This window comes from Lissotriton helveticus, chromosome 5_1, assembly GCF_964261635.1.
Source record: "Lissotriton helveticus chromosome 5_1, aLisHel1.1, whole genome shotgun sequence".
In the NCBI taxonomy this organism is placed as follows: domain Eukaryota; kingdom Metazoa; phylum Chordata; class Amphibia; order Caudata; family Salamandridae; genus Lissotriton; species Lissotriton helveticus.
The window spans coordinates 242,993,327-243,019,980 of record NC_136065.1 but is presented as its reverse complement, the minus strand read 5'-3'; the positions used below and the strand labels follow the sequence as shown (position 1 = coordinate 243,019,980).

The 26,654-nt window shown below is 44.9% G+C and overlaps 1 protein-coding gene across 4 annotated transcripts in view; it reads right to left on the bottom strand.

Moving 5' to 3' along the window:
- Positions 1–1,274: 1,274 nt before the first annotated feature.
- Positions 1,275–26,654, bottom strand: part of MRPL41 (mitochondrial ribosomal protein L41) — an 81,711-nt gene continuing 56,331 nt past the window's right edge. For 3 of the 4 annotated variants that reach the window (XM_078642110.1, XM_078642113.1, XM_078642111.1), the window contains exon 2: positions 1,275–1,832. In XM_078642110.1, the coding sequence (XP_078498236.1) occupies positions 1,417–1,824 (408 nt within the window). In that variant the 5' untranslated portion in view covers positions 1,825–1,832 and the 3' untranslated portion in view covers positions 1,275–1,416. Of the gene's footprint in view, positions 1,833–5,946; positions 5,999–26,654 lie in introns of all 4 variants that reach the window. The other variant, XM_078642112.1, reaches the window with a different exon arrangement.

Sequence of the window (26,654 nt, the reverse complement as noted above, 5' to 3'; positions counted from 1 at the left end):
TGTTTTTGTAACTGATGTGTGCCATTAGAGAAGGAGTCACCAAGTGCAAATCAGATTTGGTCCTGCTCTTATACAAACAGTCCAGAACAAATTGCTGGGCCTCGTCTGGGCTTGACTGTCCCCATTATGCTGGAAGCAGAGACAAGGCATGCCATAGCAGTTTGTGCTTCATTATGGTGGGTAATCTGAATGCGATTGGTCCTGGTCTATAATGGGTCAGTGAACCTAAAAACGAACACTGGAATGCAGCGTAACCAGTGGATCCGAAGTATTCTATCTATTTGTTTGTCTCACTGGATGCCCCAAGTGCAGCAGGTATGCACAAACAGATGTCTCGTAGATCACTGAGCCATAGTACTGAATTTGCACCTCACGGATAGGCCCCACGAAGGCCAAATATGTATGGGTAGCTTCTGTTCCTGTGGAGAAGCTATGTGGCCTAACAGTTCATAATTGATTCGGACTGTAGTGTCAGACAAAGACTGATTTGCCTACAGTTGGTCAACATGTGTAGTGGCTCAGAATAATTACCACTGGCTAAGATTATATCAAGCATTCTGTCTACATTTTCACTTTGGTTATGATAGCGGAGTTCCTAGTAAGGGAGCAATCAATCTCATCACATCCCAGTGAGGATGTCCTTTCTAGGCGTCCAAGTCCATGTAAGACTGTGCTGTTGTAGCAAAGTTCAACAAAAGCACACATCGCTTCCAGGGTGCTCAGAGATATCATGTACACAGTGGTGGGAATATAGTGCAGCTTGGGAAAGAAGCCAAACAACGGAAGAACAACACACTTGTTCACAGTGGCTGAACTTTGTCTTTAAAGAATATTTTGTATACATTGTCCAGATGGATATCATCGGTGTGTTGGGCTTTTGAAGAAAATGGGTAAGATTGAGTGGTGTTTGTTTCAGCGCAAAAGAGGGAATCCAGAAAAGGTTGTCTTTTTTCCCCTTGTTGTAGGTGGGGAAAGGTGAAAGGAATGAGTTTATGCTCAGACTAGCAGGAAGTTAAGGGGGGGCATAGTCAGTGACCACCGACAGCCAACAAATTGCCTGCTGCTGTGCACACACTTCTCTAACCCCTGATACACCAACTAAAACTGCTACTACTTGTTTATGTGCTACAAGGGTACATTTATTACTTATAAACGAAGTCCCAGATATATGTTATATGTTTGTGGTTCTAAAGGAACTGGAGTGGAATTGATAGTGTTGGAAACACAGACTGGCAAGCTAATTATTTTAAACAATTAATGCAAACACCACAAAATCAATGAATTTTGCCTTTATTAAAATGGCAACAAGAAACTAGGATGCACCATCCTTAATTCTCACATGCAATCAATATTTCACTTTTTAAGTTAATTTAAAGACAATCACATATAGGACAGATGGTGTTTTTGGAAATATCTTTACTGTACATAATTCTTTGGATAGAGCTGAAAGAGTTTGCCTTCTTGGTTTGGTTCAAAGCCATACTTCTCTAAGTTTTTCATATCAAATGTTCCATCTTTTACATCCTTTTCGATCTGTGGAGTGACAGTTTCCATAAAAAGTTTGTGGGCAGTTAGAGGCTCCTCTGTACCACGGGGAGCCTTGTATGAAACATAGGGTTTCAGTTTGAATCCAGTGAGATCAGGAACCACAAGTTCTGGGACCATTTCCTTGATTTTCAAAAATGTCTTGCCGGAAGTGAGGACTCCTGTAATCCTGGCTCCTCTCCTTGGGTTTAATGTTCTAGGCCCCCGCTTGCTCGTCATTTCCGACATTCTGTCTGCACCACGCACCAGTCCTCTCACCATGTTAGTTAGCAACCCCATCGCAACACCTGAAAAATGAAAGGACAACATTAAAATGGAAAACCAGCACCTCCAGAGTTAGCTGAAGAAATATACAGAATACTATTCTTGGCCACCAAGCAGTCCAACATAATTTAAGTCAAAAAACACATTTTACTGAGTGTAAACAACACAGTTTAAGAGTGCAGGCAGCAGACTAGAAAAAAAAACATGGGTGCTAAAGTTAAATTAATGCGAGCCAGCTATCATCTAGACATCACAACACATCCCACAGGGGATTGCAGCATATTGCAAACATATGCAATATGCAGAAAAAAATAGGCAAAAATGTAATAAAACAAGGAGTGGTCCAACAGCACAGGCACGATGACCCTGGTTCCAAAGTGCACTCTTATCAGGCAACTGCACGTGATGACACAAAACAATGCCACTCACAATACAAGTGAGCCAATGGATGAAGTGGGTTGGCCCACTATTCCATGCTGCAGTGGGAGGAAGCAAAATGTGAATGACACTTTAAGAGATCAATGGGTGAAGAGGCTGCCAGAAAGCCTGTCATGTATTTGGAATTTCTTTTTTTTTTTCAAAACATATGTTTATTGGCCTATAGGATATACTTGGTTACAGTACAGCAAAGAATAGCATCAAAGCAAGAGTTGAATTATCAGGTATACCACGGTTGAACTCTTTGGAAAGAACTTAAAACAACAGGTACAGTTTCATATATCCTAACTGATTGGGGTATCCCCATATTAAGGTTGTAAATGCTCAACCTGTCTTTCTTTTGTGACAGGTTTTTATTCTAACCCTTCCAACCGGGATGGCACCCTCAAAATAAAAACCCACCCCCCTTTCACAAACAATACTAGTGGTGGCGGCGACACGTGTTGGAGTTGTGTCCAGGTCTATTAAAGCATAGGGTGTTTAAAATTGGAAGAGATGCATATCACTAACTGAGGGTAGACACACGGCCAGTGACAAACCTTGTGTAAGAAAGGCAACCAGAGGTCCCCACTTGTATTAAAAACTTTTATAATCATTGCGAAAGATGTCTGTTATCCTCTCAAGACAGTAGTTTCCAGAGCCGAGCATGCCACAGTGAAAGGGCGGGAGCCGCCTGTTTCTTCCACGCGGCTGCGATGGTTACTTTCGCGGCTCCTAGACTGGTCCACATATTGGCCTTATCCGCTCTGGTTTGGTGTTTAAGAGACGGGTCACAAAGGCCTAATAGGACCCCTTCTATAGTAGTCGGTAGAGGGTAGCCCAACATGCTTTTAATTTGTGTGAGGATTTCCTCCCAAAATGGTCTTATTGTGGGGCAATCCTACCAAATGCGTCGCAAAATCACCCAATAACCCACATCCTCTCCAGCATTTATCTGATGCAGTCGGGAATATTTGCTTAAGCTTGGTAAGATAGAGGTACCAGTCCATCAGTGTCTTTAAATGGGCTTCCAGGAATTCTAAAGTGTGGTTTAATTTCATGATATCGGACCACAAACCGTCCCATTCCTTATCAAGTATGCCTCTTTGTATTACCCCCCCCCCCCCCACATAGTCATACATCTAGGCCGTGGAGAGTGTGTGGAGGAAGGAAAGCAGGGAATTATATAGGAATTATATCACCCCTCTCATAGAGCCCACTTTCTGCACAAAGGTTTCAAAACTCGTCCTCTCTCTCGTAACCGCGTCACGGATGTGAGGGGTAAGGGCCCAGTGCTTGAGCTGGAGATAGTGGAAATGGTCATTGGGCTCTAAGTGAAACTCCCGTCTGCAGTTGTTGAATGTAAGAATGTCATAGTTCTGAAACAAATGAGATAGCATGAGACAGCCACCGTCTCTCCAGTGGTGAAAGGGTCCTTCTTGAAGGGCTGGAGGAAAGGTCGGATTGAAGTGTGTCGGTGTATAGGGTGAGGGGAATGTAGTCCAGTATTCGCTCCCGGATATAGAGTCCCACACTTTCAAAGTGGTGCGAGTGGGGGTGCTAAGATATGCATTCACCGGTCTCTCCTTCTTAGGTTTCCATACGAGGTCCCAGATCGTCTACCCCGCAATGGCTCGGTCCATATGAAGCCAATGGTTTTCCGACTCTCCTTAGACCATACCCTCACTATCCGCAATTGAGCTGCTTTATAATAAAGGCCGAGATCTGGTAGATCTACTCCTCCCTCCGTTCTTGATCGCCTCAGTATTGAAAAAGACAGTATTGCTCTCCCCCCTTGCCATATAAATTGCATAAGTAGGGATTTAACCTTATGAAGGAATTCTTTATCGAGTTCAATAGGTAATGCCTGAAAGAGATCTAGGAATTTGGGGAGTACCGTCATTTTAACCACATGTATTCGGCCGAGCCATGAAATAAAAAGGGGCTTTCAGCACTTAAGATCATGTTGGAGGAGAGAAGCTGGGAAGTTAGCTTTGCAGAGCCCTTCCACTCATGATGTCAGCTGGATCCCCAGGTACTGTAAAGAACGGTTAGCCCATTGGAGTGGAGTATGTGTCTGCAGCTCGCCAGCCTCATTGTTCGGAACAGTGAGGATAAGTATATATGATTTATCCAGGTTGACTTTGAAACCTGCTACAGCCTCGAAACTAGATAGTTCAGACGGCAGAGCAGGGAGAGAGAGTAATGGTTCTGCGAGAGATAAAAACACGTCATCTGCAAACAGCGATATTTTGTGGGCATCTCTTCCAAATGGTATTCCTTTGATTGCTAGGGCCTCCCTAATGCACATCACGAACAGTTCGATGCTAAGAGCAAACAGTAGAGGTGACAAAGGGCACCCCTGTCTAGTTCCACTCGTGAGGGACAGGGGCAGAAAGAGTCCCAATGACCTGTACACTAGAGCGAGGTTGAGTGTAGTTAGCCATGATCATAATAATACATTTCCCTGCGAAGCCAAAGTGTGTAAGTGTGCTAAAAAGGAATGACCAGTCCACCCTGTCAAAGGCCTTCTTGGCATCAAACCCAACAAGTACCGCTGGAATTTTTAGTTTGGTGACTTTCTCAATGAGAAGTACTATACGCCGAGTGTTATCATGGGTCTGTCGGCCTTTTATGAAGCCTGATTGATCAGGGTGGACTAGGTCTGGCATCAGGTCATTCAGCCGGGCTGCTAAGATGGCAGAGTAAAGCTTTGCATCTACATTTAAAAGGGTGATGGGATGGTATGAGGCGCATAGATGTACATTTTCCCCCAGTTTAGGAATAGCTGCGATTACCACCTCAGCCATTGAGGGGGTCATCCCCCCCTTCCTCTGCCATTTTGTTAAAAAGACGTATAAGGTGTGGTATGAGGTCTGGAGCCAAAGCCTTATAGAAGTAAGCTGTCAATCCATCTGGGCCTGGGGCCTTGTGGAGCGTAAGGGATGTAATGGTTGTGCCCACCTCCTCTGGAGTTATGGGAGCTGTTAATCTGTCATTCCAGTCCCTTGAGACCTGGGGGAATTGCAGTGCCTGGAGGTATCTGTTTTGCATCTCTAAGTCCTGTGCTTCCCCGGTTTATAGCTTCTTGTAAAAGGATCCAGAAATATCAGCCTTTCCTTTATCGGTGTGGACTAACCGGTCTTCCTTATCCTGTATGCCGCCAATATATTCCTTCTCTCGCTTCTCCTTCAGTTGCCTAGCTAGATGTTTGCCTATTTTGTTCCCCTGGGAATAAGAGTTGGCGTAGTTTCAATAAAGTATATTCTGCTCGGTTAGTATATATTGACTTAAGTTTTCCCCGTAATGTAGTAAGTGTGCGTAGGGAGCCCCTGGTGGGTTTCTGCTTATATTTTTTTTTAAAAGAGGAGACTGGCACAGAAGCTCAGAAGAACCTGAAGCAATCGCAGCACCAGACTCAATTAATGCACAAAAAGAAGTGTATTAGAGTAGTAAATTAAAAGCAAAAAAGGCCTCAATGACTGACAAAGTGTTTACATCCAGATAAGCTTTGGAGGGTCCATATAACTCTTTACGAGACGCCGGATCAAAAAATGCCAAGCTGACGTTTCCGTGCCAAAAGATGCACAAAACTGTTACACCCGACTTAATAAAGTCCAAATAAGTGTTGTATTGAGGACCAAACGTTAACACCTCTTGGACAGAATCCAAACACGTGATGTGCTACACTCTAAAGGATATAAACATTTTGTAACTTACCCAGGGAACACTCCAATGGTACTGCAAAGTGATATGTGTCTATTTAAGATACCTTTAGAGAGAAAAGTAACCAAACTCAATAAATGTAGTCTGTGAGCGATGAATTATTTTGTCAATTAAGATTACTTAGTTAAATATTAGCCTTATCAACAATTGAGGAAAAGAAAAAACAATTGTGCTCCGAATAACAATATATTGTGTCCATTAGTGTAGGTCGAAATAAAACGGGAGGCAGTAAAGGCACATTTACAACAGAGTTAGGAAGGTCCCAGATCAGCTCCGTTACCGTGTTTCTACACAGCCCTAGAATTCTAAGGTGATTACTAAATTCACGAGTAATGGGGTTATTTTATTGATAATTCCTGGCTTCCTGCTACTTCTACTAGTACGAATCTTTCCAGTGTACTGTATCTTTCTATAAAGTACATGGAGGCTAATGATTTTAAATTGATTAATGCCACTCAGGCATTAACATAATGAACTGTAATGTAGTTATTTAATCTCGGTTGTGATATAAATGTATTATTACAGGATAGCTAGTTTCCATTTTTATGACTTAGTTGAGGCACAGCAATTCACCGGCTACACAATTACATTTTGTAGAAAAGCTGCCCTCTAGGCCACTTTCGTACCATTACCTCTCCTGCAACTTTCTATTGCCTCCTATTCCCACTGTATAACACTAACGTCAGAACTAGCCTGGTATGACCCCCACACCCCCACAATTTCCATATCATCTCCACAATGACTTGCCTCACTAAATATCCATGACAGCACATTAAGTAAGACCACAACTTCTCAGAATAGTTTTCTGGTTTCTGCTAATCAAGAGAATCTAATCAAATCCGCCCACCCCTCAGCTCCTTCCTCTCCACCACCTGAATCCCCTCCAAAACAATTACTGTTTTACTTTCCACTTTTCCTGTGGGCCAGCCCATCAAACGGAAGGCTGAACTGACTTGCGCCCTATGGTAATGCACCAATACCAAACACTTACACATACACCCGCAATCACCACACTTTAACTGAGGAATCTACCATTTTTAGCACTCCCGGCACTGCCACCTTTAATTAGTCCTTCTTCACCTTGATAGTGAAAAACAAAATTCAGGCAGCCATGAATTTATTTATGAAGTTTTGGGCGCTTTACAAAGAAAGGAAGGAAGAACATCAATGCATTCATGATCTCTCCGCAAACAAAACACAGCAGCACTCCAGAAGCTCTGGGACTATAAATAAATATTTCTAGAGGCCTTTTTAAACAAGCATTTACAATGCAATGGTTTCGCCTTTGGAAAAGTTTGAGCTATTAGAATGTAAATGACAAAATTTTTATTTATGTGTTGGTTTTGAAAATAGATAAATAAATGGCATTGTCATTTACAATGCCAATAGCTTAATCTCTTGCAAATGCGAGACCTATTGCATTTGCACCCACACAGAGCAACACACAGAGCCACATGCACCCACACAGACAGAACCACACACACACACACACACACAGACGGACGCAGACAGAAAAGCAAACACAGAAAGGGCACACCACACAGACTCTCACTAGCAGGCAGGCACGGGCAACAGAAAGGTACAGGGAAAGAGACAGATGGATACACGAACAACCAGCGCCACAACACACCGTGCCGGAAATGGAAGGTCCACTCTCCCCCGTGACCAAGAACGGACTGTGTGGGTCACACTTCACTGGAGACCTCTTTGCCAATATGTGACTGGGTTCGCCCCACCTCTACTAACCATTCAGAGGCATGTGGCGTACGGCGGGTGGGAAGAGTCAGGGAAGGGTGGCAGTCATGCTTAAAATAATGATTAGCAACACAAGTCAAGTCAAGTAAGTAAATGTATAGATTACTAAAACTATACACGTACACACCTTCTAACACTGCCTTTCAAGCTGGATCATTAATCAAGTGATTTAATTCCTGCTCAGCACTTCAAAAATAGATGCATAAAGACGAGGTCCGAGGCAGATCACTGTCGGAGTCAACAAAGTCGCACTTACTTTTGTACCGGAGGCATAATAATGTAAACACGGGGCATCTTAAACGTACAAAATGCAAAGAGAAACAGATAAAGAGAATAAGCCAAGTTAGAGCTATTGGCATTGTAAATTACAATTTTTTTATTTATGTGTTCGTTTTGAAAACAGATAAATAAATGGCATTGTCATTTACAATGCCAATAGCTTAATCTCTCGCAAATGCCACACACACCCACAGAGAGCCCCCCCACACATACCCACACAGAGCCCTCACACACTGCGAGCCCCTCCACACACCCACACAGAGCCCTCCACACACCCACACACCCACACAGAGCCCTCCACACACCCACACAGAGCCCTCCACATACTGCGAGCCCCCCTGTGCAAGTTATACACTGTTGTTCGAGATGAACCGACCGCATAGGTAACCAACAGGTGTAAAAAGAGCTTCAAAGGTGACAGACTGGGGAGAGAGATGATGATGTAGGAGTGAGAGAGAGGAATTGTGCAGATAAAAGAGGAGTGTGAAAAGGGTTGTACACAGCAAGAAGTCTGAGAGGGAGTGTGTAGATAATGGGTAGGTTTGAATGGGAGAAGCTCTTTGTGTAAAATCAGGTGTACAAGGGATTGTACAGGCAACAAACAAGTGTGAAAGGGGCTGCAAACATGGTGAGGGGTGCATGGGAGAATGAAAGTCACATATGGCGAAGAAACGTGTACCCCCCCCCCCCCTTTGTGGTGCTCTAGGCACTTGGAGAAGAGGGAGAGTTTGAATTTCATCCTCGGTTGTACAACCATCCAATAGCGTGAGGTCAGATCTGCAGATTGGTGACGCGTCCCAGCACTTGTGAGGCAGCAGTTACACGCATGTAGGTTTGTGTGCATGGATATATCCACAAACAGGCGAGCACTGCACACACAAAGAAGTGAACACTGAACACGGATGAAAATGTGTCGCCTCGTATCTCCACGGCATAAACCCCTGTGGGCAGCACAGGGAAGCAGAGAGCACAGCGGCTTTGTGGAAAAGCATATACGGGACTGTGGTCTGTTTGTGGTGTGTACATGTAGCGTGACTAGCGTCTGCCCAAAAGGATGTGGCTGAAAGATCCGTACACGGGTACTGCGCGGGGGGAGGGGGGGCTCACCTATGAATGCCATGTAGAAGTGCCCCCAGCCTGCCCTCCACAGCCCCCGGCTCACCTTTGGACACCAGGTACATGCGCCCCCAGCCCCCCGGCTCACCTATAGACACCAGCTTGATGTGCTCCCGGTCCAGGAACTCGAGCGCCACGGACACGTTCTCGAGCTTCATCTGCCGGAAGTTGGGCCGCTGGTGGTACTTGCGGTACATCTTCTTCTGGCTCAGCACCTCGAGCAGCGCGATGAGCTTCAGGCCGTCGGCCAGGTCGCGCTGCAGGTCCCCGATGCGGGGTCGGGAAGGCCGCAGGAAAAACATGAAGCACACGGACAGGGGGGGGCGGGAAGGCCGCAGGAAAAACATGAAGCACACGGACAGGTAGGGGGGGGGGTGGGGGGCGGGAACGGACCGCGGGAGGGTGGTCGGGAAGGCTTCCTCCGCTGGCGGTCGGCCGCCGAATGGCCAAAACAAACCTGAACGCCAAAAAAAATAAGCCCCGCCCACGGCCGCGATGACAATGCGAAAAGGGTGGAGAGGGAAAGAATCGTCGGGAACGCCCACCAATCGCCTCGGGAACTGACGGACAGTTCTCTCTTCCAATGGCTAGCCTCCATTTATGGAGCTAGCCAATGGAAGAGAGAGGCTGAACTAAAGCACACAGTGTAACTCAAAAGATTTTGACCTGCGCCGAAAAGCTGCGCGGCGCAGCTTTTCGCCAGGTCGAAACCTAAAAAAGCACATCCAACAATATAGCACCCAAATGAGCTGCCCAAAGGAGGTCTTGCATCTTTTATCACAGAAAGCTTAAATACAAGGATGCTCATAAACATCCCGCAACCACAAGACTGGACAAACTGATCACCAACACTTTCTTTCAACCCACTTCCTGGAGGAAGCACTGGTGAAAAAATGTTTCTACCCTTAGAGATTATGATTACAGGTCGCCGAATCACACTGCCGTTTGACTCTAGCACATTCCAAAGAAAGAAGTTATCGCCAAACTTACAAAGAATACTTTACCGAAGAACAAATCCTTAATGACCCAGAAAAAAAGAGAACAAGTTGACAGCTTGTTTTCCCGAGTCTTTGATGGATTCCCGGGTCATTGATGGAAAGTCTTTTTCCGCCTAACCTGAAGACTCCCAATTTCACACAAAGGTTACTTTTAGTCCAGCGAAACCTGAAAGTCAATTAAATTCTCCAGTTATGGTATTCAACGCACATCATAACTTGCACCTCCTGTCATGCTTAGTACAAAGGCATTTGTACCTGTTACCAAGAGCAAAAACATGGCTGAAGCTGTGAGTTCTGGTGTACACTGAATATTATAACTAGTGAATTTGTCCAAAATCGTGATTTTCAAGAAGGCACAATTTATTCTTTTTTTTTTCCTCCGTCAGCCAATCGAGAAATAAAAAATGAAAATGCGACTGGCAGTTCACAATATAGAAGCAAACGTGTTAAGCATTTGAAGCCTATCTGGTAACTTTTTAAAACTAATTTTCAACTGCTGGATGAATTTACACGAAATCAAGAAAAGCACGCTTGGAGTAGCAGTAAACATTTATGCCAAGCTCAGGGTCATTACATCGGTCAGTTTTGCTGTACAGGTAAGCAACATTTCTACGGGAACTAAAGTGGAAAACACATTGTATATTTACACCCCAAAAACTTTTTCCCCTTCACGGACCTGCACAAAAATTAGCAATCCGGACCATAGCTACATGCGGTTAGGGAGTGCCAGATTTTGTGCAGATACAGTTTGTAGGCAAACCACAGAGTGCCTTTTCAGGACAATAACTAACCAGTGGTGACTGCCACTATGTAATGTATGTATGCAGCTACAAAACTGACTGCTACCAACGACTGCAAGGACCGGAGCATGACCATCACTACCCAAACCTACTTCTGCTAATTCTAACTTTAATCCAAATAATGATCTCTAATGTCGGAGGGAAATATGTATAGACTTTAACACCCATCTCATTATGTGGAATGTAATTGAACTGGGTTTTAAAATGTTCGTCCGGCATTACAATATATACATGTTTATTATGGCCTTTGTATCCATCCCATGGACTTAACGGCTATGGGGCGGTGACATTCACTCAAACTGACTATTTATATTTGGTGAATAAAATAATTAAAGGCGGTATTAATTAGACACTTTCTCCAACCTCCCTGGTTTTTAAGATACCTTGGGAAGTCAGTGTGCATGGGCCTTCAGGTAAATGTACAAGCTTGATCCAAGCTGTTTCGACAGTCTGGCCTGTCTTGGGTGGTCGGACTCACTTTTTACCGTGGAACTGAGATTCCTGAAAGAAAGACTGGCATTTACAGTTCTAAATGCCCTGGTTTGTTGGACAGCCCCTTTAAAGGCTTGCATAGTTGGAGCCACTTGGAAATGAATTGGTTGGTAGAACGGAGTAATATATTAAAAAAAATACAAGGTGCAAAGCCATCCCCAGGCTCGACTAGCTGGGCAAGTCTCCAGCCACACTGACACCCCGTGGCTAGGACCCACCACTAACCTGGCCAAACACATCCTCAGTTGCAGCCTAGTAAATACGTCAGGGGGCACCATACTGTGTACAGGTGCACACTCGCCCTGCAGCTAAAACATTCCATCAAGGATGCAGTGTGTTATGGAAGTATTCTGATGATCGGGGTATTGTTTGCGGCAACAGAGCAGCTGTCAAGGTCTGCATTTGGGCCATGTACCTGAGGCGATCAGGAAAACACTGTTCCTGGACCCTTTTGTTAGTATCCAGTTCTCAGATATGTTGGTAAGAGATCGGGCTCATAGGTCCCTGGCATGAAGGTCATCTTATCGCCCAATGATCACCAGTTTCAACACTACAGGGGCTGGGACCCAGGGTAGACAAAACTAGAGGAAACAAAAAGCAAATATCCTTGCCCAACTCCCAGATTCCCTGACTGGAATGGATGGATCCTGTCTTACAGTCGAGAAATTTGTGTCATTTCGGTAAGAGTTCTTACAATATGTAAGCTATATAATGTGAACAATCTGATGTCACTAGTCAAAAGATTGTAAATTGCAGATTATGGGTCGGAGGCTGGGTGACACACCCATATATGTTTTATCGCCTGGAATGTTTGTTCCGTTAACATTTTCCACTTTTAGATGGGAATGTGCAATGACAGTTGGAGAATGCAGCGAGGTTGGGTAGGATAACTGTTGTATTATGGAGTCAATGTTAAACTGTATAACGCAATGATATTTCTTACAAGTGCAGCCGGTGAACACTAGCCCAATGCACAGTGTATCATCAATACTACCACATGATTGGACATTATTTGAAACGCCCCTCAAACTACCATTGTGGAATTATAGGGGGTTTAATAACCCAAAGAAGTCCCACCTGGTAGTGGCTTACTTACAAAGGCATGGAATTGAGATGGACTTCTAGCACGAGACATGTTTGGACTGCAGGTAAACCCCAATTTTCACCTCTAGATGGGAACAGTATAGGTATTTTGCCTCCTTTAGAACATACTTGAGAAAAGCAGCAGTATGTCATGATGGTTAGTTTTCTTAAAGATTCAAAATGTTATATTTAGACCCAAACAGCAGACGAATTCATCATGGGAATGTCACAAGACACTGTCATGCCCATTAATGTGTATGATCCCACCAATGAATTAGAAATGTTTGATGGCATTATAGCACTGTGTCGAAAAAGATAATGCTTTGAATATACTATGGGGGGAGGCTAATGGGACACGGGTCCCCTCATTAGACAAAAAGGTAAGACTTGTCCTCCTGCTTTTTGAGCCTCAGCATCAATATGTAACATCATGGATATATTCAATATCATGGACGGGTGGAGAGTCCACAAAGTTAACAAGCATTGGCAAAGCTGATAGATCTCAGCAAAGCCTGAGCTATTGGCTAGGCCTGATGTGATTGTCTTTTAGCCATGTTGTCTAGTAGCACAGCTACTGTTCAGCATGGTTGAAAGTCACAGAAAGCCCAGAATCACAGGATCTTGAGCCAACACAGAGTATCTTTGCTCCCCCATGTTGAGTGTATTGCTTGCCCCTTCTAACACAAACACGCATTTGCAATGCAATAGGTCTCGCATTTGCAAGAGTTTGAGCTATTGGCATTGTAAATGACAATGCCTTTTATTTATGTGTTGGTTTTGAAAACAGAAAAATAATAGGCATTGTCATTTACAATGTCATTGGCTCCAACTTTCTCAAATGCGAGACCTATTGCATTGCAAATGCTTGTTCTCTATTGTCAGCCATGCCATCAGATCCCCAGATGTATCCACTTGATTGTGTTGGGTTTCTGTATATGTTCAATAATCATGTTTCCCATGCCTCGTCTAAGTCCGCCATAAGTTTGTGTCACGCCTCCCAGGTCACTTCATCATGTGGGGCCTGCTGGTCTATATTGCCTATCTGTTGTTCTAACATCATGACCATGCGCCTCAAGGATCTCCGCACCTCTTAAGTGGAGGACGTACATTTCCCTCTTATGGTCCCCTTGACGGCTTCCCATACTACCCCAGCAGAGGATACAGTCCCTTCATTTGTATCAAAATATTCCCTTATTGCATGTTTGATTTCCTCTCGATACACTGGTCACATAAGGCACAAGGCTGGAGTCGCTGTTGCGGTATCGGCACCATATTCTACCGCAATTATTTGTGTGTTTTTATGTGTATTTGCTTTTTGGAAAATACGTTGTGTATATTTCATTTGTGGTAGTTGTGTATATAAGACATGTTTTATGTGTTTTTGAGTTTGCAGTGGCCTGTCAATGTGTGTGTTTTATGTAGTGCAGTTTAGGTGTTAGTGTGTACCAGAGAAGTATTTTATTTGAAACATTCAATTGCATCAATCACATTAATGGCTATTAAGGGTCGTGTAAAAGTGATGATAAACCGGTTTCCTGTTGATTTTAACTGTGATCGTTGGTGAGATTTGAAAGTGGTGGGGTGGGGAGCAAAGGCAGTTCCACAAAATGCACAGAGCATTTGAGCCCATATTCATCCACAGTGGTTTGGAGGCGATCATTATCGTTGTTTAAAAAATACTTTTAACTCTGAAGCAAATGCTGTGTGGGTGCCAAACACTACCAGTTAAACATTACCAGAAAACATTACTAGGCGTCAACATAATACAATAGAAATAGTGGCAGTTGCCGACATTTTAAAAAGCAGCAATGCGTATACCACTTCTACAAGAAATACACAACAGCTCACCTGGATCTCATAGGAAAAAGAAGCAAACTACAGAAGGACACAAAACAAGAGAAGAAGAAACTGCCATAGCAAGGGCATCATACCCAGCTAAGGAGAAGCTTGCCCCTTTCAGGCAAGATAATGTCACCCCTGAGCCAGGGAAAGACCAGTCTACCTGTCCTCACCACTGCTCAAAGACACACAAGAAGCATGTGAGATTGGGGTGCAAGGAAGTGGCTGATTCTTTGGCCTACTGTGTGCCTGTAAACTGCCTTTATTGCGGCCCTTCTGCTGCCAGTGGGCGAGTAGTGGGCACGCTACAGATTTCTACTTGGGCTTCTGGGTTCCACCCCAAACTCTGGTGGTGTGTGCCATTCCAGATGTTGTAAGCAGCAGTTCTTGAGCTGGTTGACTCAGTGTACGCCGACTTCTTGGAAGGCTCTACAGCAAGAGGCATTGCATCGCAGACACTACAGCAGGCATCACTACATAGGAGGTAATGTTTTCTACATTTACATCAGGAGTCACTAGATCATATGGGGCATTGTATCAGTACAGGTAAGGAAAAATGTTTTTTAAAATATTTGTGTACGTATTCTGATGGTAAGACATGAAATATCAAAAAGTGCAATCCCGTTCCTGTTGGGAGGGTAATGTATTAACCCACCCCATGGCTGACCACACTACACAAGGTAAAGCAGTAGGTGAACAGTGACACCTCCACAAGGCTGCCGTCTGTGTACTCGAGACAGGAAGTTCCACATGAACAGGGTCTGTGCCCAGAGGAGGTGAGGTGCATTCTCATCGCTGGAGAGTGTTGAGTGAGCTGCAGTTCAAGAGTTGACTGAGACAGGGACACAGAATATAGACCAGTTTATGCAGGAGGGAGTGGCAAGAGACAGAGGGGGATAAGGATATTGGAGCCCCCTAATGGAAACATGTGAGTGGCAGTTACTTGTATGGACGCTAGCAATGCGACCTAAAACATGCACCGATGCCAGGGGTAGAACCTTTAAAATGGAGAGGCTGATGCCTTAAGATTTATTTATTTTTCCATTTCCATTGCTGAAGGTCTTATTCCTATGCAGCGCATGCGCTCTGCGTAGGCGAGACCTAAAAAGTGATATACCGTGGCCTGAGCTGCCTGCATCATAGCACTTTTTTCAGTGACTTTCAGCCATGCTGAACAGCAGATGTGTTGCTAGACAAGCAGGAGGGGATGGGGAGATGTGCAAGCAACGATGGGAGATGGTTGGAGGAAGCAGCAATGAAGGCAGGAAGAATACCTTAATTGAAGCAGGTTCAGTGACAAAAATGAATGGCTCATTGTGGAATGTAACTGGTGAGCACTTAAAAAGCTCCAATACCATTGGCTCATGTTCGCACTCTGGCAAGACGGAACAAGCGCTCCAATACCATTGGATCGTGCAAAAAAAATAAACAAGTGCTCTTCATGTTTTAACAACTATTTAAGAAATGTATTTGTTTAAGTACAGGTGCATGCATTTTAGTGGTATGTGTGTATGTATACAAGGGAGACTGACAAGACGGAGGTTGGACAAGCACTTCAATCCATCGTATCATACCAAACAAAAAGCAGCAGCGAAGAGGGAGGTAATGGGGGGGGGGGGGGGGGGGTAAGGGGTCAAGCAGGGAAGTAGGAGGGGATGGGGAGATGGACAAGAAAAGGCGGGAGGAAGCAACAGTGAAGTGGTAAAAAAAGAACCCTTAAATGAAGCAGGATCATCAACAAAAATGATGTGTCACTGTGGAAAGTAACTGGTGAGCACTTAAAGCGCTCCAATACCATCAGTTCGTGTTTGCACCAAGGCAATACGGAGTGAGTGCTCCAATACCATCACAATGTGCAAAAAAATAAACAAACAAGTGCTGTTCGTAATTTAACAACTTTTTAAGAAATACATTAGATACATGCGCATGCATTTTAGCAGTATGTGTTAAAGGGAGACAGCCTGAAAAAAGAGTACTCCTATGGAGTGCTTGAAAACAAAGAAAAATAGCTGTGCAAACTGGGATCAGTTAAGCAGGCATGTTCTTGGTCCAGAAACTATGGGAGGGCCTAACACAAGAAGAGGGCATGGCGCCCGTATACTGTTGTAAATTAATCTAGGACCCTAGTGTAATTTTTCCCGATTCATGCCCTTATATAGGTATAGGTTATCCGATCCTTATATAGGCATAGAAATCATTACCATATTTAGACTGAGCCTATGCATCCCAAATACGGCATGGCTACTTCCACTAAGTTCCAAGAATCAACAACGTTTCTTAGAGAAACCTGCCTTCAGCAGCTAGGGACTTCCCCTTGCCTGAATACTAATTTATCTAGGAAATCATGGAGTTTTCAAAGAACTGAGTCTTGGATGACGTTATTAAGTCCAATCACACGTCAAACTCTGCACCTTCACAGTATAAATATGCCTAGATTTGCCCAGACAAACACACGGTGGTTTGGAGCAGATCGACTAACTACTTGCCCGACGCCCTGCAGCAGCAAGTGCCAAAGGAAGCCGCCCCTCCAGCTGACGCACTGAGAGACGCTGTCTTATCTCCTGCCGAGAAATCCAGCTCCACTGTTTCCAGGCTACCCTTGCGGGTTGCTGGGAAATCGAGTCCTGAGAGAGAGATACAAGACCTCCTTCATTCTAAACCAAGGTACGGAGCGGATTAGACCCTTCGAGAATTCTTGGACAGACTCTTGGCAGAGAAATACTAAACTTAAGCTACTCCTCACTTACTTCTTCCCTTGTACTAGACTTAGGTTAGGTACACCGGGGTAGGCGTATTTTAGAAGCACCAGTTGAGTACTTTTAGTCATTATTTTATCACTGTATGTATTTTATATGTTTTAGGCAACTTATGGCTTAGAAACTATATCATGCTTTTACAGTACTACTTTATAATACTTTTTGTATTATATGCCCTGTACTTTATAACCAGTATTACGATTGAAGCAGTACATTTCTTATGCTTGAGAAATAAGACTGTTCAATAAATACTTTTTATTGAAAACGCCCGTCTCTCTATTTTCTCAGCACCTCTGGTGAAATGAAGCATGCACGATTGACTGAGTAAAATAGCTATCTATTGTTTACGCGACTCTAGAGATTGATTTCTTATTCTTGGGAAACAAAGTTGTCATGTTTATGCGGTTGTCAGAAACTAATCCCTTCTTGTGAATTCGAGAAAGTTTCTAGTGACCTCTGAGCTAGCTGGCACTTACAATTAAGTTTAATATATTCGGTAGAGACCTAGTCGACCTCAGTCCTACGTCTAAACTACAGGATATATTATTCCAATGCGCAGAGCCTATTGGGAATATAGGAACTACACTACCTGGCGCCCAACGTTTTGATAATTTAACACTAGATACTAGAGTAACTCAGTCGTGCTTTTTACACAGACCCCTTTCTCCCGTAAAAATTCCAATAGACGTCTGGAGTGGGTGAAAGGCTAATATCCGCCAAAACTGAGTAGGAAGGAAAATCCTATGTATTCGTTTTTGGTTTGTTCATCGCTGAAGGATACAGTGTTCCAAAATATTGTGCACCTAATCTTTGTTTCCTTGAAACTTGTTCTGCAAACTCTTGAGTCAGTAAAAAATTATTAGTGACGAAGAATTAGCTGCAGCACAAGCATATTTAGATGACAGAAATAGGTTACAGAATGACCCAGATGTTATAAACATCCCGGTAAATGTAAGAAAAACTATAACTTACAAACTCATAAGTAATGGAGTATCATCGAGAGGTTGTAAAATAATCTTTGTTATAGAGACACATGAATATTAGCAGACAGAGGTATTCTATTCATGGATTCACTTTCCTCCAGCAGATGGAGGAACACACGAGTTCCACTATTACAAAGTAGAGTAACCTCCAGAGGAAAACGTTCCTTACGAGGACATTGAAATTCCATTAACTTACCAAGAGCATCAGCTCTGGTTTAAAGGAGCCCTACAACATCAAAATCACATTACCAGGCTTGGTCCACTAGGTAGACCAGGAGCTACATGGCCGGTACTAGCCAGCTATACACCACATCCTGACATTGAAAAGATGACAGGTCCAGAACTGTTAGCTCAGCTAAAACAGTTAATTAAAATACATAGACAATTGGTTCAATATGTCATGCGGACCTTAACAGTCCAACCTAATGTAAGGATTCCACAACACACCCCTCACCAGGGGAACACAAACAAAATCACACCACAGACTATACAATCAGTCATTGGTAAATTGCCTGCCAAAAGGGAACAAATTCAGTTTTGGTTAGCACAAAAAATTACTCAAATTGAGGCAGTATTCCCCGATAGTACACCTCATGAGAAACACAGAATTCTGACAATCTGTTTACCAATGGGGATAGCACCACATGTGGAGGACTGCGACCCTTGGGGTACAGTCTTTGCTTCAATCTTCACAAAAGCACATGGTGTTCCGTCTATGGCGGTAATACCAGACGTCCCAAGACAGATTCAAAATGAATACGGACCAGGACCTGCCTTAAATCTTGGTATGAAATTACTAAAAGATTTCAAACAGGTCTCGGCTATATTATTAGGCAACATTAAAGGTGAAGCAGCATCAGTGGCAATCCGCCAGAAGGTAAAAGAAACAGATATAACAGACCAACCATATGAGCTTGCAAGAATTATTGAAAAATCATCTGAAGAACTAGGTAGAGATAGTTTGTGTGGGAAACTGTTAAACCCCAATTAACTGAAAATCCTGAAAAAGTTTTTATTAAAAATAATCTCACTACTCCTAAAAAGAAGTGGGAAAACACTAAACAGACACTTCCTAAAGAGAAGCAATCCCAGTCCAGAGGTAGGTCTCCCCAACGGGAGCCCTCTGAGAAGAGGTACAACCTCAGAAATAGGGATAACTAGAAAATCTGATAGATATCAAGATACTGATACACGTTCCTCTCGTACCTTTCAGACTTCCTCGCAGAAATCAGAAAGAAGAGGACGATCATAACAAAAAGATGAAGTCCAAAGATGAAAAGCACGTTCCAAAAAATAGGAACACTCAATTCACCAAAAAGAAGGTAGCAAGTGTAAAGATCAGACATGCCGAGGATCTTGAGGACACAACTCAAGAACGGGGAGTGGGCACAGACAATGCTAGACAGCGCAGCAGAAGTGACCATAGCTCTCAAGATCTTGATGGATCATCTGGAGACAGTGGACTTGAATGAATGCATTCAAGTTGAAACTGCCGACACCAGAGTTAGTGTACCCCACAAGTTATATGAAGTAACACTCCAGATGGAGGGGGACATACCTAGAAAAATAAAGGCACTCTTTTGGGAGAAGCTTTCTAAGGGTTATGACATTCTTCTAGCTGAACAAGACTGGCCACCTGAATTTGTCGGGGAGTGCCCACATGGTGAAGAGATAATTATGCCAGCCTTCTCAAATCACATTCCAATTCATAAAAAATATACATATGCCAGAAAATGGGCAGTAGCTCAGGCTCCAGCATTATATAAAAATCATGTGGGATGGGATGAGGACTCTCCTCACCATAAAATCCAGTTAAAAAAATCAACCTACTGCACAAAGGCAGTATCCAGTTAAGCAAGAAGCTAAAAAACAAGTCAGGGAGATTTTGAATCAACTTGAATACCAAGGGGTGATTGAAACATGCACCTCGTCAATGAACAATCCTTTGCTTCCTGTCTCCAAGCCAGACAATTCATATCGTCTAGTTTTGGATTACAATCAATCAATCACAGAACTTGTAAAGCGCACTACATACCCGTGAGGGTCTCAAGGCGCTGAGGGGGGCGGGGGAGGGGGAGGTGGCTGATGCTACTGCTCGAAGAGCCAGGACGTCCTGGGCCTGCCTCAGGTGTGTGGGGAGGGTGTTCCAGGTCTTAGCAGTGAGGAAGGAGAAGGATCTGCCTCCGGAGGTGGTACGCTGGATTCGTGGGACGTCGGCGAAGCTGGCGGAGTGGAGCTGGCGGGCGGGGATGTAGAAGTTGAGTCTGGTGTTTAGGTAGGCTGGTCTGGAGCTGTGGAGTGCTTTGTGAGCGTGGGTGAAGAGCTTGAAGGTGATCCTCTTGTTGATGGGGAGCCAGTGAAGGTCTCTGAGGTGGGGGGTGATATGGCTGCGTCGGGGGAGGTTGGGGATCAGACGGGCCGAGGCGTTCTGGATGCATTGTAGTCGCTGTAGGTGTTTGGTCCGGATTCCAGCGTAGAGTGTGTTGCCGTCGTCCAGCCGGCTGCTGGCGAGGGCTTGGGTCACCGCTCTTCTGGTTTCGATCGGGATCCACTTGTAGATCTTGCGAAGCATGCGGAGGGTGTTGTAGCAGGAGGAGGAGACGGTGCTGACCTGCTTGGACATGGAGAGGGAGGAGTCGAGGATGACTCCCAAGTTGCCTGCGTGGTCCGTGGGCGTCGGTGCTGTTCCTAGCGCTGTTGGCCACCAGGAGTCGTCCCAGGCAGACGGGGGTGGGGCCGAGGATGAGGACTTCCGTCTTGTCTGAGTTCAGCTTCAGACAGCTGCTCCTCATCCACTCGGCGACGGGCTTCATTCCTGGAGGTTGGTTTTGGAGGCGTGTGGGTCCTTGGTGAGGGAGAGGATGAGCTGGGTGTCGTCGGCGTAGGAGATGATATTCAGGTCGTGTTGGCGGGCCACTTGAGCGAGGGGGGCCATGTAGATGTTGAATAGCGTCGGGCTGAGGAATGATCCCTGGGGTACGCCGCAGATGAGTTAGGTAGCTTTGGAACGGTGGGGTGGGAGGCGGACCCTTTGGGTAATGTCGGAGAGGAAGGAGGTGGTCCAGTCCAGAGCTTTTTCCTGAATTCCGGCTTCTTTGAGGCGTGTTCTTAGTGTGTGGTGGCAAACCGTGTCGAAGGCAGCTGACAGGTCCAGGAGGATGAGGGCTGAGGTTTCGCCGTTGTCTAATTGGCGTCGGATGTCATCTGTGTCGGCGATGAGGGCTGTCTCGGTGCTGTGGTTCCGTCTGAATCCGGATTGCGACGGGTCTAGGATGTTGTTGTCCTCGAGGTGGGATTTTCTCAATGACCTTCGCCGGGAAGGGGAGCAGGGAGATGGGGCGGAAGTTCTTGAGGTCCTTGGGGTCCGCTTTGGGCTTCTTGAGGAGGGCATTGATTTCGGCGTGCTTCCAGCTTTCCGGGAAGGTCGCTGAGTCAAAGGAGATGTTGATGACCTTTCGTAGTTGGGGTGCGATGGTGGCGTCTGCTTTGTTGAACACGTGGTTTAGGCAGGGGTCTGCTGGTGATCCAGAGTGGATGGAGTTCATGATCTTTCGTGTCTCGTCGTCGTTGACGTGGGCCCAGGATGTCAGCTGATAGGTGCAGGTGGTGTTCGGGGTGGGGTCAGTCGTGGTTGGGGCTGGCGGTGCGTTGAAGCTGTCATGGATGTCTATGATCTTGCGGTGGAAGAAAGTGGCCAGTGAGTCGCACAGTTCTTGCGAGGGCGGGATGTCGTTGGTGTTGGCGCTGGGGTTGTGTGGAAAAGTAAATTTTGCCATGTTCTGTGTCCCTACGCGTCCTCCATCATATGTTATGTGTGCATGATTAATATGCATATGTATTCCCCATGTTCGATTAATGACGCAATTATAGTTGTGTCCATCTCTAGTATGCCAGTTTCCAGTTCTCGTGAATACTACGAATATCAGGCCTATTTAAAGTTACGTTGCCACGTTTCTCAGTGTGCACGTTATTCCATTGTAAAGTCCCCGTTTCTAGGCCTCAAAAGGGCCTGGACACCAGATTCAGCTCCTGTCTCCTGAAGCCCTCGCTGAGGAGCGATACAGCCCCCACCTGTATCCCTGACCCTTCACTTACTTCCTGCCTCACAGTGCCCGGTTCAGCCTGGCTCTGCCTCTGAGTCTGCCAAGAGTATGTTATGATTCTAGTTATCAGTCCAGCCCTCCTTCTCTGCATTCCTAAGCTACTGAACCGCATCAATAGTTTCCGTCATTGTCTAGCCTCTACGTCTCCATGTAAGAGAAATACTGCATTTAATGGTCATTTAATATTCTTCATCACGCACTACATGTAGAATAATGCATGCTCCAGTCTTAGAATCAAGTTAGCCTTTCCCCTCCTGACTTCTAGTTTATATCAACATGTTCTCTAAACATCAGATACTAGATACTGTTTAGGTACATGTCGCCCTGACTCTCCAGACTTCAGTCTCTGCTCCTAGCACAGAGTTCATAGCCCCCAGCTTCTCCTAGTAACGCGTCATTGTCAGTTTGCGCGCACCATTAGGTTAGAGGTCCCGGCTCCTTAGGTAGCCCCCTCCATGTTTCCGCCCCATTTATGACATATTCTGTTACGTTTGCATCACATGTCTATGTATACGCCCCTGTTACACCCGTTTTCACCCTTATCTTTCGCGACTGCTATTGACCACACCCACTGCTCCGCCTATCATATGTACTGTAATGCAACTGTTTTACTATATATGTTCGTGTATTGTTATTAAATGTTAGCGCGCTCATCCCAGATCCAGCCCCGGCAGCTGCCGGGCCCTGCCATCCTATTCCTGTGCAGGTTGTCCTGTTCCTGTCCTTTATGCTGTAATAAACCTGCAAAACTCCTACTACCTCGAATCTTGACTCTTATTTATTGAGCTATCTGATATTCATTTATCCATTCAAAAATAGAGGTATTATTTATTTATTTACCACATAATGGCGCCCGAATAGGGACTTGCCCTTTCCCCACGCGTCGGTGAAGCCACGCCGGCCCCCTGACCCTCTGCAGTCGTGACGGAACTCTTCTGCGCACCGGCAGATATTTCTGCTTTAAGTATCCCTCAGGCCCACGGAGGAGACGGAGGAGGCGGTCCAGCATCCAGACGAGACGGTGGAGGAACGCGGCGAGTCCCGACCAGAGCCCAAGCCGAGAGTCCAAGGTCCGAGGTATCCGGAGGCCCACCCGTAACAGAAGTCCGAAGTTCGTCCGTCCGGCGTCGAAGCAGTCCAGTCCAGTCCGAGGCCTTCCGTTCTTGCTGCCCGGTGAGTACCGTTGCTGGGGTAGTATCTAGACAGGGTCAATCTAAATTGTCTCTGGTCCGATGGGTCTGGGTACGCAGATCTGAAACGAAGTGTTCACCTAGGTGGATACGGGTCTTGATGCGTCCCTTTATGGGACCGGTATGTTCCGTGCTGTTTCAGCAGCGCATCCAGTAATTCTAGTCTGTTCTCGAGAAATTCATGTGTTTCTGTTCTCAGTGTTCCAGGTAGTATTCTGTCCGAACTGTTGCTTCATAATGTTATTCAATGTATTTTCAATGTCGTGGTATGCCTGAATTGTTTTCTCAGTTGTTATTGTTCCTCGTGTATTGTATTGTGTTCAGATTCAAGTTTGCAATGTCCCTCTTTTCGAGATTACGTCAGTTAAAAACTAGAAAGGGTCTGCTAGAAGAAGCAGTTCCTGTTCCGCCTAGGGACAGTCCAGGTCATTTCATGTATCAGAAGCATGGCATAAGCGCCATATTGTATCTAGATTTATGGGTAGAGTATACCAAACAGTTAGAGGAAAAGTATAGATGGCCCGTATCAGGTACGTGGGATGCCGAGTGCATCATGAGAGTAGAAGAAGCATTATGGAAAAAGAAAGCCAGACAGTCACAGAAAGATGCCATTGAGTTATGGCGCAAAGAATCTCATAAAAGAACCGAAAAAGAAATCAGAAAGTCAGAATTAAGTAGAGAATCCTTAGAACGAGCCCAAGAAAGGGAATTAATCGAGATTGGTGAACGAGTCAAAACCGAACAGTCAGACAGACAGAGGCATGCCCTTATTAAGGGTATGTATCCTCTTCTTGCCGAGGGCTTGCCAAAAGCGACCCCGGAGGCATCCAGTAATTTCCCGCCACCATTAGTTCCGCTCAAGCTACGTCACAAACCGACCGCAGCTGATATTTTCATTTCGTCCTATTTGGACGACACAGTCCCAGAATATGCAAATCCCGCTCCGCCAGTCCCTGTAAATCAGGCACTTCCTGCTCCTCCAGACACCGGGGCACCCCTTGCAGTACCTGCTACGGCACCCCCGGTCCAGCCTGCATTTCAAATTCCCGCTCTGCCAGCACGTAGAGCGTCAGTCGATGGTTCCAGTTTAGGGGCCGCAGGAGGAGGTCCTCCTCAGACCCCGCCGCCAAATAGACGTCCAGGAGCAGTCGAGTTACATGAACGTGCGTTACAGCGTACGCCTAAATATCAGTCTATTGCAGAAATCAGGCGAGCTCTTACTGAATGCTGTTATGATCCAGTTCCAGGCGAGGATAGTATGGTTATATTTTCCGTGCGTGTTAGGCAGGTGTCCGAGTACTTGGTCACTTTACCGAATATGAAGGAAGATCTAGACAGAATATATCGTTTCATCCGTACAGGGGATGATCCAGAAAGTATTAGTGAAGTCATGTCTCAAAGGAAAGTTGAGATCCAGCTCATGATATTAAAGTTTCTGATTAATTGTCTAATAAGGGAACAAGATTATCCGACCAAAGATCAAGTCGAAATGAGAACCCTGACAAGGTGGAGTGAGAATATAGCCGAGGGTAAGCACAAGACTATCAGTAGTATAGAGAGTATGTACAAGAAAATTCGTAAGGAAATAATAAGGTTACATGACCAACGTAAAGCAGCACAAGTAAGCGAGAAAGAAAATGACTCTGCGGAAGAGGTAGAGGACGAGAATCCCGCCAGAATAGCGTATGTAGGAAAATCTAGATTCCCAGATCGCCATTTACGCCTAGAACACAAGTCAACTTTCCATCATCCGGCACTAGAACAAGGTTCCCTAGAACAAGTATTTCAAGCTACCGATCGCATTCTGAAATCACGAATCGGTTATAACGAGTTAAGTACTATGCATGAACAAGAACTAGTCCGATCAGCAGTCCAATGGATTACTGATTCTACCACTTTTCCAGACGAAATAGTGGCACAAATGTTTCTGAAATTGCCCCCAGCCGAGCAGCGACTGGTGGGTATGTATATGATCCAGCACCTCATTACATTGTATGAGGGTCAACATTCTGATCCAGGTCCGTTACATGATGTCCTGAACGAGTTACTCCAGTATAAATGGAAAGGTTTAGGTACTGATTTAATTAGTGTCATTCTAGAACAGCGCCACAAATATAGTATGTTTCTGAACCCGTATTTTGTTCATGTCTCACCCCCAGAAAGTAAACCCTTTTACATAGACAGACAGAATCCGTTACGAGAAGTGCATCCAGTTAAGACAGAGGGTGGTGAAATGCAACGGGTGTTCGTTTACACCCCGATTACAAAGATGGAACTCTTAGAGATGAAAAAATTAATTCCCTGTCATGATAAAGATCCAGCAGGGTTCCACCGAGAATTAAAAGACATGCTCCGTATGGGAGAATACACGTATCCAGATATTATTAAAATGTTAAAGGTCCTGTTGCCCGCAGGGGTATATGAGAAACTCAAGGAAAAAGAATGGGAGGTGGGAGAGAAAAAGATCGATTGGGCAGTTCTAGAAGCTGAAGATAAGGCACGAGTACCAGGTACCGGTCTTGGAGATAAATGTAAAGAATTACCTGAACTGTTAATACAAGTTTTGCCCAGACTATTAGCAACTAAAAAGGAAGACTGGGATGCAATCTCAGCCTGTAAACAGAAACAAGACGAAGACACTAGTGATTTTTACTCTAGATTTGAAAAATGTTTTATTATAAACAGTGGCCTCAAGACGAGTAGCGAGTCATACCCTCATCTTTTTGTTACTAAACTAGTCGAGAATTCAAGTCCACAAGTTAAGAATCGAGTTTTGAAAGTCGAAAGTACCTGGTAAGCTAATACCCCGTCCCAGATGTTACAGATGCTTCAATACCACCAGAATAGAATCAGAGAAGAGCAAGATCACGAGAGGAAACGTATGAAAGACACGAAAATGAAAGTACTAGTTGCGCAATCTGTTCCTCAAGACAGTCAGAAGAGGGGACCAAATCAAGCCAGTCATCCTGCAGCTCCCGTTAAAGGGAACTGCAATTATTGTAAACAGCCAGGTCATTTTATAAACGAGTGTGCAGTTCTGAAACACAACATAGCTACCGGTAAGACTAAAGAAAGACCACGTCCGCCTAGACAAGAGCAAGTTTCACAGACTTCTCAGCCACAGAATGCACAACAGACAGTTACTGTACCGCAACCCATCGCTGCAACACAGCATGTTACACAGCAGATGTACCAGTATGCACAATCCGAGTATCCAGAGTATCAGCCATATTCATGAAACAGCCTAGAGAGGGAGGTAGGCTTGCCTCTCATCGAGATACCTGTAGATCAAGAGGGTCCCTATGTTC